General features: G+C 45.0%; 1 protein-coding gene across 5 annotated transcripts in view; it reads left to right on the top strand.

Annotated features, from left to right (window-relative positions):
- The first annotated feature begins 756 nt into the window (after positions 1–756).
- NEK3 (NIMA related kinase 3) overlaps positions 757–14,855 on the top strand; it is a 35,975-nt gene continuing 21,876 nt past the window's right edge. For 2 of the 5 annotated variants that reach the window (XM_062195353.1, XM_062195352.1), the window contains exons 1-8: positions 773–814; positions 4,006–4,182; positions 5,754–5,847; positions 5,935–6,032; positions 7,757–7,840; positions 9,029–9,096; positions 9,191–9,277; positions 13,749–13,803. In XM_062195353.1, the coding sequence (XP_062051337.1) occupies positions 4,066–4,182; positions 5,754–5,847; positions 5,935–6,032; positions 7,757–7,840; positions 9,029–9,096; positions 9,191–9,277; positions 13,749–13,803 (603 nt within the window). In that variant the 5' untranslated portion in view covers positions 773–814; positions 4,006–4,065. Of the gene's footprint in view, positions 815–4,005; positions 4,183–5,753; positions 6,033–7,756; positions 7,841–9,028; positions 9,097–9,190; positions 9,278–13,748; positions 13,804–14,855 lie in introns of those variants that run through there. The other 3 variants (XM_062195350.1, XM_062195349.1, XM_062195354.1) reach the window with 3 other exon arrangements.

The raw sequence follows: 14,855 nt of genomic DNA, 5'->3' as shown, positions 1-14,855 counted from the left end.
CTCTTGCCTGCCTCTTCCACTTGAAAGGACACTCGGGATCACATTGGGCCCTCTTGGCTCTTCGCTAACCCAAGATCAACCCCCTATGTTGTTGTTGTTGTTGTTTTAAATTTTATTTACTTACAGGAGGTAGGTCTTGCATCTGCTTGTTCTCTCCCCAAATGCCCACAACAGCAGGAATCCGGGTCTCCCATGGTGGCAGAGACCCAAGTACTTAGGCCATCATCTGCTGCCTCCCAGCGTCTACACTAGCAGTGAGCTGGAATTGGAAATGTGGGGGCAGGAGTCCTACATGGCCACTTAGCAGATGCACAAAATGCTGGCCCCAGCTCCCTATTTAAAAGTCAGACAATTACCAACCTTACTTCCATCTGCAATCTTAATTCCCTTTTGCCATACAGAAGAACCAATGCACAGGTCGCAGGCAGTTGAAGGGAGAAGTTTGGGAGGGCTGTGGGATAGAGGGGAGAGTATTATTTGGCTTTCCACACTTGCCCAAGGTCACACAACTGGTTAAGTGCTAGCACTGAGTACTGTGTCCATTAAACTTAGCTATATGGGCTGCTCACTCAAACTCGACACAGGGACATTGTACGGGGAGACGTTTTCCTTCGATATGATTAGCATTGTGTTCAGAGCAACGTGTAGCCACAGCTTTAAAACGTGCCAGGCCCGGCTACTCCGAGGACAGCGCCTCCCGCCAGACTCAGGCGACTTCCTTGACCGACAACCCGAGAGACAACCAGCCGGCCCGCCCCGCGGAAGCGCGCCAGTCGCAGGCGCTAGGAGCTGGCGCGGGTCGCTAGGGGAGCGGGTGAGCGAGTGAGGCGTCTTCGCCCCGGGGCGCGGTGTCTGTGGGAAGGAGCGCGGCGGGCGTCCGGGCGGGCAGAGGGCCGGGGGTGCCTCGGCGTGGGACCTGGAGGACAGGGTGGCGCCCCCGCCGGATGAGGGAGAGCGGAAGGCCCGCGCTGATCGCCCCCTGCAGCGCCCCAACCCTGGCCCTGGCCCTGGCCCGGCCCCCTGGCCGCGCGCCCCCTCCCTGAGGGGGCTGGGGCGTGGCGCAGGTGCAGCGCAGGTGGGGCCAGGTGGCTCAGCCAGGGCCAGGGGCCCGGCAGGGCCTAGTCGCTTTTGTAGAAGGATTTTGTCGCGGGTGAGAAGAATGATTCGTTGCCCAGTTAGCCTGTGTCTCTCTGGCGATCCCCCCTCTAAGCGTTTGCCACAGGTTTTTTTTTTTTTTTAAGTTGTAACAAGCATGTGAACGGACCCTATACCTTGACCTCAGAGCATATGCAGGGCTTGTAAGGATTTTAAGGTTGTAACAGTGGCTGGGAAATGTGGGCACAAAGGGTGAAATGTGGCTTTCAGCTAAGAAAAATCTCGTGGCTCTGGCTTAGCAGGTACTCTCCATTGCATGGAAAAGAGGCCCCAGGGAACAAAGAAAAGAGACACGGGAAAAGTCGCCCCCTTGTGTAGCAGCAGCCATGGTGGCCCTGGCCGGTTAGAATTCCGGTGCAGGGTGGTTTTTCCTTCATGGGCCCAAACACATCCAGACACCTAACTGTTCTGGGAAAGGATTGTTTTGGATGACAATGCATCTGATTCGATGGAGAAGTGATTTCTAGATTTTCCTGATAATGTTGTGACTAAACAGAAATATAAACTGGAAGTTTTGCACCTCATAATATTGTAGGTTTGGGGTTGTGATTTTTGCTTTACTGGTCATTCTCTTTATGGGATTTAAAAAAAGAAAAATCCACCATGAGCTTTTGGAAAAATAAAGTTTTTTTAATGAAAAAAATATGCATCCCCTTTGTAAGGTCTTAATAAGAAAGATATCTGCCATTTATTAAGGTGCTGGGAATCTTACATCTCATTTTACATTTTGCATACACTTTCGTATGTATTGGGCAGTCTGAAGTCTGTGTTTCACATCTCATTCCAGTTGCAGGCTCCTCTAGCTCAGCCTGTCTAAAATGGGATGGATTTTTCCTTTCTCCCATATTCTGCCCCACCCTGCCATGCTCCAACCACCAGAAAAAGCAAAGAAAAAGCTAGACACATCACCACTGATTGTGCCTTTTTCTCTCTAGGGATATCATCACCATTCATCCAGTTTATGCCAGAAATCTGGGAGTCCATGGTGCCTCCTCCTCCCTTCCTGTCCCCCAGAGATCTATAGCAAAAATGTGTCAATTGTTGCCACTTCTTCCTTCCCAGTTTCTTCTTCCCCCCTGGCACCACCTACCTCATTCACCATCATTTTCCTGCTTTGTCTACTCATGGAGCCTCTGGTCTGGCCCCTCTGTGCCTCCACCCTCTGGTGTGCTCACTGTGCAGCCTTTGTGGGTGATTTTTCTAATACGCTTCTATGAGGACTGTATTGCCCTCCTGGTTAAAACCCTTCAGGGACAGCCTATTAATTACCCTGAGGACCAAGTCCAGCCTTCTAACTGTGCCTTGTAATGGACTTCAGATAAGGCCCTGTCGCTGTAGCCCCTTACAGTCTGCTTGAATTCCTTGAATGTAATCCCTTTTGCTCTGCAATATGCCATTCCCTCCACCTTGAGCACGCTTTCCCTCCTCTTTGGCCAACTTCCATTTATCCTTCAGGCTCTAACTTAAGTACACGTTTGCGCACTGCTTTGGATATTTCTGCTGTAAACCGGCACGCTCTTCTTGGAAGACTTGCCCCCCACATTTGTTGAGGTTTATGGCCACCTCTGCATGGGGCATCCCTGATGCCAGAGACCAAGAGAGATTTGTTCAGGATTCCAACTTCTGACTCAGAGCTGGGGCTCGGTGTCTGCCTGTTGAGTGAATGATGTAGGGAGGGAAACTTTTTTCTGTGTCTTCTTAGATTCAGTGCTTGAGGCCCTGATAATTAAACTGACAAAAAGAGATAGATGGAAGAAAAAGTTTATTTTAACTAACTGTAATAAATTAGGGAACAGTAGCTAGATCAAGGACGGAGGCTTCTAAAGTGAAGAGCAGGAGGGTAAATATGTGGAAGAATCAACAGAGGATAAAGATTATTTAGATAACAGAAGATAAAGGTTTATAATGCAAACTTAAATTGATGTCTTCCCTGTTGGTAAGAAATGTATTCCTGGTACTGGAGGGAAAAGCACATTTACAAAGGTTATTGCCATTACCTAGGGGGATGTTTGTATTTAAATGAAAGTGAAAAGGATAAAGAACAAATTGCTTTCAGCTCAAAGCAATTCTTGTGCCAAAGTGGAATGCTTGTGGCAAACTGATCCCTTTCAAAGGAATAAGCTGTGCCATATCGTGATGATTAGAGCTACTTTAGCTTGTAGGGGTGAAGAGAAATTTCCCCTGTCTTCTAGAGCTTTGCCCAATTGAAGTGACAATAGATTAAATAGGAGAGAAGTCATCCACATTTATTAATGTGCCTGGGGCAGGGTTGGGATCACAGGTGTGTGATTACCCACAATCCCAACATGGTCCTGACACATCTTTACCCCTTTTTCTGTAGGTGAGGGGAGAAAAGGGGAGTATAAGGGAAATTATGAATGATTTTTAGAGGAACTCTGTGGGCTTGGAGAACATAAATAGCCCGGGACAAAAATCTGTTTTGCCTGCAACAGAGACTGCGTTAGAGATGCTTCTGGGACTGAAACACAGAGAATGGCTTACAAAAAAAAAATCTATCCAGGCAGAATTCAGTCTTTCTTGGGATATGAGCTTACTTAAGGGATGCTTAGGGGAAGAGACACAGGTTATTTGTATCACTTTTGGCTTGTCCAAACTTTAGGCAGGTAAAGGCACTTTGCAGATAGCCTCTCCTTGCGCTTGAAGGGGGAAGACAAGGTTAGAGGGACATTGACTCTGAGCCTGCTTTTAAGACTTTTTAATTTTTTTTATCAAACTGCTCAGTATGCCAAAAAAACCCACCACATTTTGGGGATATCATTTTTAGCCTGAACAGGACGAATTAGGCCTTTTGAAAGTGAATGTACTTCTCAGATGTTTCTGTTTTTGAAGGTAGATTTGAAGAGCCCTTGGGGACTGCGTGGGTGGAGCCCAGCTGTGCGGGAGCCCAGCATGGATGACTACACAGTCCTGAGGGTGATCGGCGAGGGCTCCTTTGGCAGAGCTCTTCTCGTGCAGCAGGAAAGCAGTAATCAGCTGTTCGCAATGAAGGAAATCAGGCTCCCCAAGGTCACTGCTAAAGAAACTAGGTCATAGTGAGCATGCACTTGCAGTCTGTATAAAACAATAAGTTCGTGATGCTTAACAAGGAATTTCTCCTCCACGCAAATGATATAATCTGTTTATTTACTGGCTTTATAAGAGCTTGATATAGTTTATGTGGCTCTTAGGACACTGCAGTTAGCAAAGGGAAAAAATTAGCCCATGTTCAGATAGTGATTATTGTTTATTTTATCCCAGTGTGTAATCAGCAGTAATTTCCAATCATGTATACCTGACAGTGTAGCAGATCTTTGCCAAATGCAGTTCAGGTGCAGTATTAATGAGAACGGGACATAAAAATATGAAGAGCAAAGATGTAGGCTACTCACTCTTAGTTTCAGGGAACTGACCATCTGGATCCGTGAACAGGTGTCATTTCCCTCTAGACTTTATTACCTCTAGACTTTATTACAGTTGTCCTATGAAACAATGCATGCTATGGAGCCTGCTTAATAATATTTTGGTTTTTTGATGGATTTATTTATTTGTCTGAAAGGCAGACTAACAGAAAGAAAGGGAGAAGGAGACATAATGAGAGATCTTCCATTTGCTGGTTCATTCCCCAAATGCCTGCAACAGCCAGAGTTGAGCTAAGCCAAAGCCAGGAGTCAGGAACACCATCTGGGTCTACAACGTGGGTGGCAAGGACCTAAGCACTGGGGCCATCTTCCGCTGGCTTCCCAGGTGCATTAGAAGGAAGCTAGATCAGAAGTAGAGCAGGAGCTTGAACCCAGGCACTTCGATGTGGGATGCAGGCATCCCAGTTGGCATCTTAACTGGTGTGCCAAATGCCCACCCCACACCACTGAATTCCTGACCGTGTTATCTTAGCCACAGACTGGTAAAATGTTACATGTGGTCAAAACATTAAACCCTTGATTTATCTTTTAGGATGTCCTGTTCTTGATGGCATATTGGTCCTCCAAGTCAGTGATGCTTAGGTGGATATTAAAACTAGTTTACAGGAAAAAAACAAACAAACAAACAAAAAAAAAAACAACTCATTTCCACTCTGTACATGGAAGAAATGGAAAAAGAACATATTAGTATAATAAAATAGTCAGATCCAGCATGCAAAATATAGTCTCCTGCATGGGTTCAGGGGTTCAAATACTAGGGCCATCTTCTGCTGCTTTCCCAGGTGCATTATCAGGGAGCTGGATGTGATGCTATTTTAAATACAATGTTAGGGGTGGGTATTATGGCACAGCAGGTGAAGCTGCCACTTGGGATGCTGATATCCCATAACACATTGCCAGATCAAGTCCCAGCTGCTCCGCTTTCAGTCCAGCTCCCTACTAGTGTGCCTGGGAAGCTGTGGATGATGGCTCAAGTAGTTGAGTTCCTACCACCCATGAGAGACCTGGATAGAGTTCCTGGCTTTTGGCTTCAGCCTAGCCCAGCCCTAGTTGTTGTGGCCATTTTGGGAGTGAATCAATGGATGGAAGATACTTCTCTGCTATGCCACTTTTTAATAAGTAAGTAAGACTTTAAAAATAAAATGCAATATAAATTTATAGTTTAAAATCTTTTTCTAGTCTTTTTCTGAAACACAGAAGTCTAGGAAGGAGGCTGTTCTGTTAGCCAAAATGAAACACCCCAATATTGTTGCCTTCAAAGAATCATTTGAAGGTGAGTATGAACTCCCATACATATGTGCACTTTTGAATTTTTTTATGGCCACTGCAACTTTCCTGAAGACACTTATATTTGTTTTAGCTGAAGGACATCTATATATTGTGATGGAATATTGTGATGGAGGGGATCTAATGCAAAAGATTAAACAGCAAAAGGGAAAGTTATTTCCTGAAGATACGGTAAGAGACTGACTTACATGTTTGTTCTTAAGATTCAGAAATAACTTTTCTCATAAACTTATCAGTTAAAATTAAAGCATTCGTATCTAGGATTAGCCAATACCCTAATTAGAAACAACTGATTTTTTTAAGAGCTATTTATTTGAAAGGCAGAATTACAGAGAGAATCTTTCATCTGCTGGTTCACACCCCTGATGGCTGCAACATCCAGGGCTGAGCCAGGCTGCAGCCAGGAGCCAGGAGTCAGGAGTCAGGAACTTCACCCCAGTCTCCCACGTGGGTGCAGGGGCCCCAGCATGTAGTCCATCTTCCATTGCTTTCCCAGGGGCAATAACAGGGAACTGAATCAGAAGTGGAGCAGCCAGGACTCGAATCTATTTGCATTTGGGCTGCTGGCACTGCAGGCAGTGGCTCAACCATCTTTCCTACAGATACCCCCAACAACTGATTTCTATACTAATGTTACTGAATGGTATCCTAAGGATGTGGCTGCCCAAAGTATTTTTAGAAAGTAAAATCAATATGATGGTTATAAAATATAAAAGAATAAAATTTTCAAGTCTAGAAGTGTTTTTTTGTTGCTGTTTTTTTTTTTTTTTTTTTTTTTTTTTTTTTTTTGACAGGTAGAGTGGATAGTGAGAGAGGGAGACAGAGAGAAAGGTCTTCCTTTGCCGTTGGTTCACCCTCCAATGGCCGCCGCGGCCAGCACACTGTGGCTGGTGCACCACGCTGATCCGAAGCCAGGAGCCAGATGCTTCTCCTGGTCTCCCATGGGGGTGCAGGGCCCAAGCACTTGGGCCATCCTCCACTACACTCCCGGGCCATAGCAGAGAGCTGGCCTGGAAGAGGGGCAACCGGGACAGAATCCTGCGCCCCGACTGGGACTAGAACCCGGTGTGCTGGTGCCGCTAGGCAGAGGATTAGCCTGTTGAGCCACGGCGCTGGCCTCAAGTCTAGAAGATTTTGAAAATTGTGTTACTCATTGTACTTTATAGTAGATATTTCAGTCTTAATTTTATTGTACTGAATTTTATTTTAATTTTCATTTATTATTTGAGAGACAGAGAAATTTTTATTATTTGGGAGGCAGAGACTGACAGAAAGTTTCATCTGCTGGTTCACATCTCAAATGCTCACAATGGGCAGGACTGAGCTGGACCGAAACTGGGAGCCAGGTGCACAGGCCAGGTCTTCCACGTGGGTAGCAGGAACCCAATTACTTGAGCCAGCACCACGCTCTCCCAAGGTGAGCACTGACAGGAAGCTCCAGTCAGCAGCTGATGGCTCAAGTACTCGGGTCTCTGATTCACACGTGGGAGACCTGGATGAAGTTCCAGGCTCCTCGCTTCAGCCTGGCCCAGCCCCAGATGCGGGTATTTGGGAGTGAAGGAGCAGATGAAAGATCTCGCTCCTCTCTCTGACCATCTCTGTCTCTTTGCCTTTCAAATGAAAGTAAATCAGTGAATAATTCAACCACTAATGCTTTAAAAAAAAAAACCAAATTGCTATTTGAATCATACATGAAATAGGCATGGGGATCACAGCTTTTCTGAATTTCTTCAGACAACACTGAATCTTAATTGAACTAAGATGAGGACAGGAGTTTTGTGCTCATGTTGTGTAAAACCCTGGGCAGCTGCATCTTAGAAATGGTTCTTTGGAATTTGGGGTTAGCGTTTACCTGTTACTATGTGTTTGTGGATTTTGCATCTTTTTCCTTACAGATACTTAATTGGTTTACACAAATGTGCCTTGGAGTAAATCACATTCACAAGAAACGGGTGCTACACAGAGATATCAAATCCAAGGTGAGTGGACTATATTTTTGGACCTTAAAGAAAACCCAAAGCTGTATCATTCAGTCTTTTGTTTTCTGTTACCTTATTTCCTTTTGGGACATTTCTGTTTAGTTGAAAAATATTTTTCAGCCTGATATTTATGTATTTACTTTTATTTAGTTAAAAAAATCTTCCCAGCTTTATTAAGATAAAAATGTATAAAGATACTGTGCATTAAGATATAAAATTATATAGTTATGAGGTCTATCTTTTTTTAATGTATGTATACCTTGTGAAATGATGAAATCAAACTAATTAACATACCCCTCACCTTGCATACTTATCCTTTTTTGTGGTGAGGACCTTTTGGATGTATTCGCTTAGCAGTGTTCAAGCATACTGTATGTTATTATGAACTGTCATTAGCAGGCCATACACCTGATCTGAACTATTCATTCCTTCAAACTGAAGCTTTGTACCCTTCGACTTAATATTAACCAAATAAAGTATCACCTGAGAAGAAGCCACTAGAGTCACTTTGGTAGTGTATGCTAATATGTTCTCAGCCTTTTCGGTCCCCATTCCTGAGTACATATGTTCTCAGATGGAAAGTAGATGAGGGGCCAGCACTGTGGCGTAGCGGGTAAAGCTGCTGCCTGCAGTGCCGGCATCCCATATGGGCGCCAGTTCAAGTCCCGGCTGCTCCACTTCCGATCCAGCTCTCTGCTATGGCCTGGGAAAGCAGTATTAGATGGCCCAAGTTGTTGGGCCCCTTCACTCACGTGGGAAACCCGGAAGTAGCTCCTGGCTCCTGGCTTCGGATCGGTGCAGCTCCAGCCATTGTGGCAAATTGGGGGGTGAACCAGCAGATGGAAGACCCCCCCCCTCAATCTACCTCTCTGTGTAATTCTGACTTTCAAATAAATGAATAAATCTTTTAAAAAAGAAAAGGAAGTAGCTGACACCTGGTTCTGCCACGTGGGGTCACCTTGACACAGGTTCCTGTTCAGTCAGGTCTGCTGATTCTCCCAAAGCTTGTTCAGTTTCAAAGCAGTCACCTGGAGCTCCCAGGCAGGGGGCTGCGTAGCTGGCAGGAGGGCATCTTGCATTCCACTCCAGCGTTTCTACCCTTGGTCTCTGATGTCAGCCTCTCTGGAGACCTTGGCCTTGTGTTTGCATGAAGGAAGTTGTAACCTGAGTTCTTCTTTTTTGATACAGAATGTCTTTCTCACCCAAAATGGAAAAGTAAAATTGGGAGATTTTGGATCTGCCCGTCTTCTCTCTGAGTACGTACTGCTGTTGTCATGCTGTGACAGTAATCAAAACATGCTGCATTTTCAGGAATGCTCTGTGGTCACTCTTTGCTGTTTTTGGTTTTAGTCCCATGGCGTTTGCTTGTACATATGTGGGAACACCTTATTACGTGCCTCCAGAAATTTGGGAGAACTTACCTTACAACAATAAAAGGTAAGCAGTGGACTTACTTTGTGCAAGGGTGACCATTTGGTGACCTGTGCAGGACACTAGAGTTAGTGCCACTGTAAAGCAGATACACAGAGGATCTTGGTTTTTAAAAGATATATCTGAAAGCACTGTGGAACCCATATTCTCTGGCTTCTAGATGAATGTTGTAGTTTTCTGTTTTAATCAGAGCTGAGAAGAGCTCATTATAAATGCCAGAAAAAAGGTTAGTCATTTCTAAAAACAGTATGAATTATATTACTGGTTCCCATACTTTGCTTCTCCAACTTTCTTTATTTTTTAAAAAAGATTTATTTATTAATTTGAAAGGCAGAGTCGGGGTGGGGAGGGGAGAAGAGAAAGAGAAAGAGGGAGATTTTCTATCTACTGGTTCACTCCCCAGATGGCTGCAATGGCCAGGAGCCTGGAGCTTCTTCTGGGTTTTCCATGTGGGTGCAAGGCCCCAGGCACCTGGGTCATCTTCCACTGCTTTCCCAGATGCACTACCAGAAAGCTGGATTCGAAGTGTAGCAGCTGGGACTTGAACTGGTGCCCATATGGGGTTCTGGCACTGTAGGCAGATGCTTAACTTAGTATGCCATAGTGCCAGCCTGCTGCTCCCACTTTAAAAAAATTTTTAATGTATTTATTTTTACTTGTTTGAAAAGCAGAGAGATAGTGAGAGACAGATCTTCCCTCTGCTGGTTCACTCTCCAAATGGCTGAAACAGCCTGGTCTGAGCCAGGCCAAAATCAGGAGCCAGGGGACCAGCACATTGGCATAGCAGGTAAAAGCCACTGCCTGCTGTGCCAGAATCCCATCTGGGGCTGCTCCTCTTCCGATCCAGCTCTCTGCTATGATCTAGGAAAGCCATAAAAGATGGCCCAGGTACTTGGGCCCCTGCACCCAGGTGGGAGGCCCAGAGGAAGCTCCTGGCTCCTGGCTTCAGATTGGCCCAGCTCTGGCAGTTGTGGCCATTTGGAGAGTGAACCAGTGGATGGAAGACCTCTCTCTCTCTCTGCCTCTGCCTCTCTGTAACTCAGCCTTTCGAATAAATAAATAAATCTTAAAACCAACCAACAAAACAAACAAACACAAAAACAGGAGCTCCATCCTGGTCTCTCATATGTATGGCAGGGGTGCAAATACTGGGGCTGTGTACCTGCATCATCTGGAAGTGGGATCAGAAGTGGAACAACCAGTACTCAAACTGGCCCTCCAGTGTGGGATGATGGTTTTGCAAGCAGCAGCTTAACGCTGCACCACAATGGCAGTCCTACTCCCACTTTAAAAAATCCCAAAGCCCTGGCTGCATCCATGCCAATTAAATTAGAATATCAGAGGATGAAAAGCTAGCATCAGGGGCCAGCGCCATGGCTCACTTGGTTAATCCTCCATCCTCTGCCTGTGGTGCCGGCATCCCATATGGGCGCCGAGTTCTAGTCCCAGTTGCTCCTCTTCCAGTCTGGCTCTCTGCTGTGGCCCGGGAGGGCAGTGGAGGATGGCCCAGGTGCTTGGGCCCCTGTACCCTCATGGGAGACCAGGAGGAAGTGCCTGGCTCCTGGCTTCGGATCAGTGCAGCGCCGGCCGTGGCGGCCATTTGGGAAGTGAACCAACGGAAGGAAGACCTTTCTCCCTGTCTCTCTCTCTCACTGTCTGTAACTCTACCTGCCAAGTAAATAAATTTAAAAAAGCAAGCATCAGCAATTTTTCAAGATGACCAATTTGTCAAGAGATTCCAATATGCAGCAACATTTGGGAACCCCTAGATCATGTCATTGAGTTAACATTTACAGGACTAGGTAATAATCACCTGGTTGGTAAGTTAGTTGATTGCTGAAAGTTCATCTGAGGGCCTTATGATTTAAGACTGTGGTGGGTGTTGTGGCACAGTGGGTGAGGCCACTGCTTGCATACAATATCAGAGTACCTGGTTCAAGTCTTGGCTACTCTGCTTCCAATCCAGCTAATGCAACCTGGGAAAGCAGTAGATGATGGCCCAAGGACTTGAGTTCCTGCCGCCCATCTATGAGACCTATGTGGAGTTCCTGGCTCCAGGCTCCAAGCTTCAGCCTAGCCCACAGCTGTAGGCATTTGGGGTGTGAACCAGTGCATGGAAGATCTCTCTGTCTCTCTCTCTCTCCCTCCCTCCGTATCTCTCTGATTCTGCCTTTCAAATAAATAAATATTTAAAAAGTAAAACCATATTTTTTCTGACTACAAGTTCTATGTGCCTGTTGTGGGTATGAGTAGGCAGAAAGGATTCAACATAGAGGGAAATGGAAACCACCCGCTTTCCACAACTACTACTAAGACTCTTTTGGTGGGGTTTTCCCCTTTCTCCCCATAGCACTAATTGATATATTCTCTACACAACTTGATATCCTGATTTTTTTTTCACTTTACCTTACATTAATTTCCCCACACATTCAAACTTCATAAATATTTATCACGGCTTCATATATTTTACTTTATGGCTCTTCCTAAGGTTGACTTAACTTTTCCTCTGTCCTTGCCCTTATGTTTCCAGTTTTTGGAATTGTAAACATGCTGCAATTAACTTATTGTTTGTGCATAAAAATGTCATTGTCTTGTATTGTATGTTTGGCATGGACTCCTCGAGACAGAAGGACTTGACAGCTCTTATTACTTTCTACCAAGTGGCTTTCTGAAAAGGGTATACAATCTATACTAAATAGGTTCATTCAAAGTAGAATTGGCTACATTGGGAGCAAAACACCCCTCAAGGGATTTATTGGGAGACTGGAGTTTGGACTAAATACTAGACTAGATAATGGAGTTCTCTGCTTGCGGGTGATAATGGTGCTGTGTTTATGAGGGAGAGTGTGTGTCCTTGCTCTTGGGAGACACAGGCTGGAGTGTTTGGGGTGAGTGAGTGATACCTGCAGCCTTTTCTGCAGGGGTAGAGGTACACAGAGGGAGACAGCATGCAAGTGTGGCAGATGTTAACAACTGGGGAGCCTGACTGAGAGCATGTGGGCATTGGTAACTCCTGTAGGCTTGAAGTTTTAAAAAAACTAAAATCAAGGGAAACAATTAGTTAAAATAAAAAATAAAATAAAAGGAATGTCCCAGTGGCGTCGTGCTGCAGCAGGTTAAGCTGCACCTGATGATGTCAGCATCCCATTTCTGAATCCTGACCGCTTTACTTCCGATCCAGCTTCCTGTGCTGGGGAAGACAGCTGATGATAGCCTACTTTCTTGAGCCCCTGCAATCCACATGGGAAACCAGGAGGAAGTTCCTGGCTCCTGGCTTCAGCCTGTCCCAGCCCTGGCTGTTACAGGCATTTGGAGGTGACCCAGCGGGTGGAAGATCTCTCTCTCTCTCTCCCTCTCTCTCTCTGTAACTCTGCCTTTCAAATGAATAAATACATCTTAAAAAATAATAATAACAAGAGTGTCATTGAGAAAAAGCCTGGAGCAGACAACTGGGCAGTGAGGCTGCTGGAGGAGAACTGAGATGGTTGGCATGAGGAAGTCGGGCACAGGACCACCCATAGGCCTCTGGTGAGTTTGAAGAGCTGTTTTGTGGAAGAACGAGTGGTCTTGTTCTCTTTCTCTTGGAGCATGAGCTGACTCTAGGCCTGGAGAATGTTGCCAGAGGACACATTTGGCTCCTGTGAGGCAAGAGGTGCTACCTTAGGCCCTCCAACAGGGCAACAGACTGTGCTTCCTGAGGCAGAGAGCCGTCCACCAGGAGCTGCCCTCTTAGGCTGGCTGCCGTGCACGTGGAGGTCTGGTGGAAGCTGTACTGGACATCCTCTAAGTCCTTCCTCCAGCTCTGACAGTCTCAGTTCACAGATACTCCTTCCTTTTGCCCCTGAATTCCCTAATGCTGCTGAAATGGCATCTGAACCACCCTGATTGGGAGGGGTGCAAGTTGGGGAGCAGAGAGTTTTATTGTGATCATTATTCTTAGTATCTAAGTATTAGACCAAAATTACTATATGTCTTCTTTAAATACCTAGGAATTACTTATAATATGCCTATTCGTAGTAAAAGTAGGATAATTTTTCTTTTTTTTATTCAAAAATGCATCTTTTTTTTTTTGACAGGCATATTTAGATAGCGAGAGAGAGAGAGAAAGACAGAGAGAAAGGCCTTCCTTTCCGTTGGTTCACCCCCCAAATGGCCACTACGGCCAGCGGGCTGCGGCCAGTGTGCTGAGCCAATCCGAAGCCAGGAGCCAGGTGCTTCTTCCTGGTCTCCCATGCGGGTGCAGGGCCCAAGCACTTGGGCCATCTTCCACTGCCTTCCCGGACCATAGCAGAGAGCTGGACCGGAAGAGGAGCAACCAGGATAGAATCCGGTGCCCCAACTGGGATTAGAACCCAGGGTGCCGGCTTCACAGGCAGAGGATTAGCCAAGTGAGCCACAGTGCTGGCCATAATGCATCTGTTTTAGTGTAATAACTCATAACCTACTTACTGATATGTTGCTTCCTCTACATTTCCAGTGACATCTGGTCCTTAGGATGCATTCTGTATGAACTCTGTACCCTTAAGCATCCGGTAAGTATGGTGCACAAAACATAACTGGAAGCTTGTGGTTATCTCTGGCTAGGTCCTAAGCAATGTAGAAAATTGCAGCTGGCAGTTTACTTACCTAGGATGAATTCATTATGAAAAAGTTTTGCTATGTTGTCATTATTGTTGTCTTTGCCTAGAGCCACTTTTGTGATGTATACCAATAGGAAATGTCTGTTATTTCATTTCTGTTCTATATGTATCGTGTCTTTCCTTCTTCTTTCCATAGTGCTCTTAAATTTTTAAGATTTTTGGTAGAAAAATATGTATAATACACAATTTGCCATTTTAACCATTTTTATGTGTATAATTCAGTGGCATTAACTATATTGTCAATATTGCACAATCATCAATAATACTTACTTGTAAAACTTCTCCACCATCCCAAACAGAAACTTTACACCCATTAAATAATTACTCCTTGTTCCTCTCTCCCCCAGCTCCTGGTCTCTAGTCTACTCTCTGTCTCTATGAATCACATATTCTAGATATTTCATGAAAGTGAGGTAATAAAATATTTGCTTTTATGTCTTGTTTATTCCACTTAGCATAATGTTTTCAAAGCTCATCATCCTTGTTGAACATGTATCAGAATTCCATTCCATTTTGTGGCTGAATAACAGTCCATTGTGTGTATACAGTATGATTTGTTTACCCATCTGTGGACACAGGGGTTGGGTGTTTCTACTTTTTGACTCTTGAGGATAATGCTGCTATGAACATGAGAGAAGTGTCTGTCAGACTCTGATTCCAGTTTTTGAGGTGTATAGTCAAGAGTGCAATTGCTGTATAATATGATAATTATACGTTTAGCTTTCTGAGGAATGGCCAAACATTTCCAGAATGCCTGTACCATTTTTATACCAATCTTTTTGAAATTAGATTTTACTTATCATGTGTGTTTCCTCTGTAACTGAAATACGAGAAAATAGACTTTGCCACATTGTATTGTGTTTTTCTAAATATTTTAAAAAATAATTCAGCCAGTGCCGCGGCTCAATAGGCTAATCCTCCGCCTGCGGCGCTGGCACACCAGG

This window comes from Lepus europaeus, chromosome 6, assembly GCF_033115175.1.
Source record: "Lepus europaeus isolate LE1 chromosome 6, mLepTim1.pri, whole genome shotgun sequence".
In the NCBI taxonomy this organism is placed as follows: domain Eukaryota; kingdom Metazoa; phylum Chordata; class Mammalia; order Lagomorpha; family Leporidae; genus Lepus; species Lepus europaeus.
Note: the sequence above shows the minus strand (reverse complement) of the source record. Positions and strands in the feature narration are given on the sequence as shown.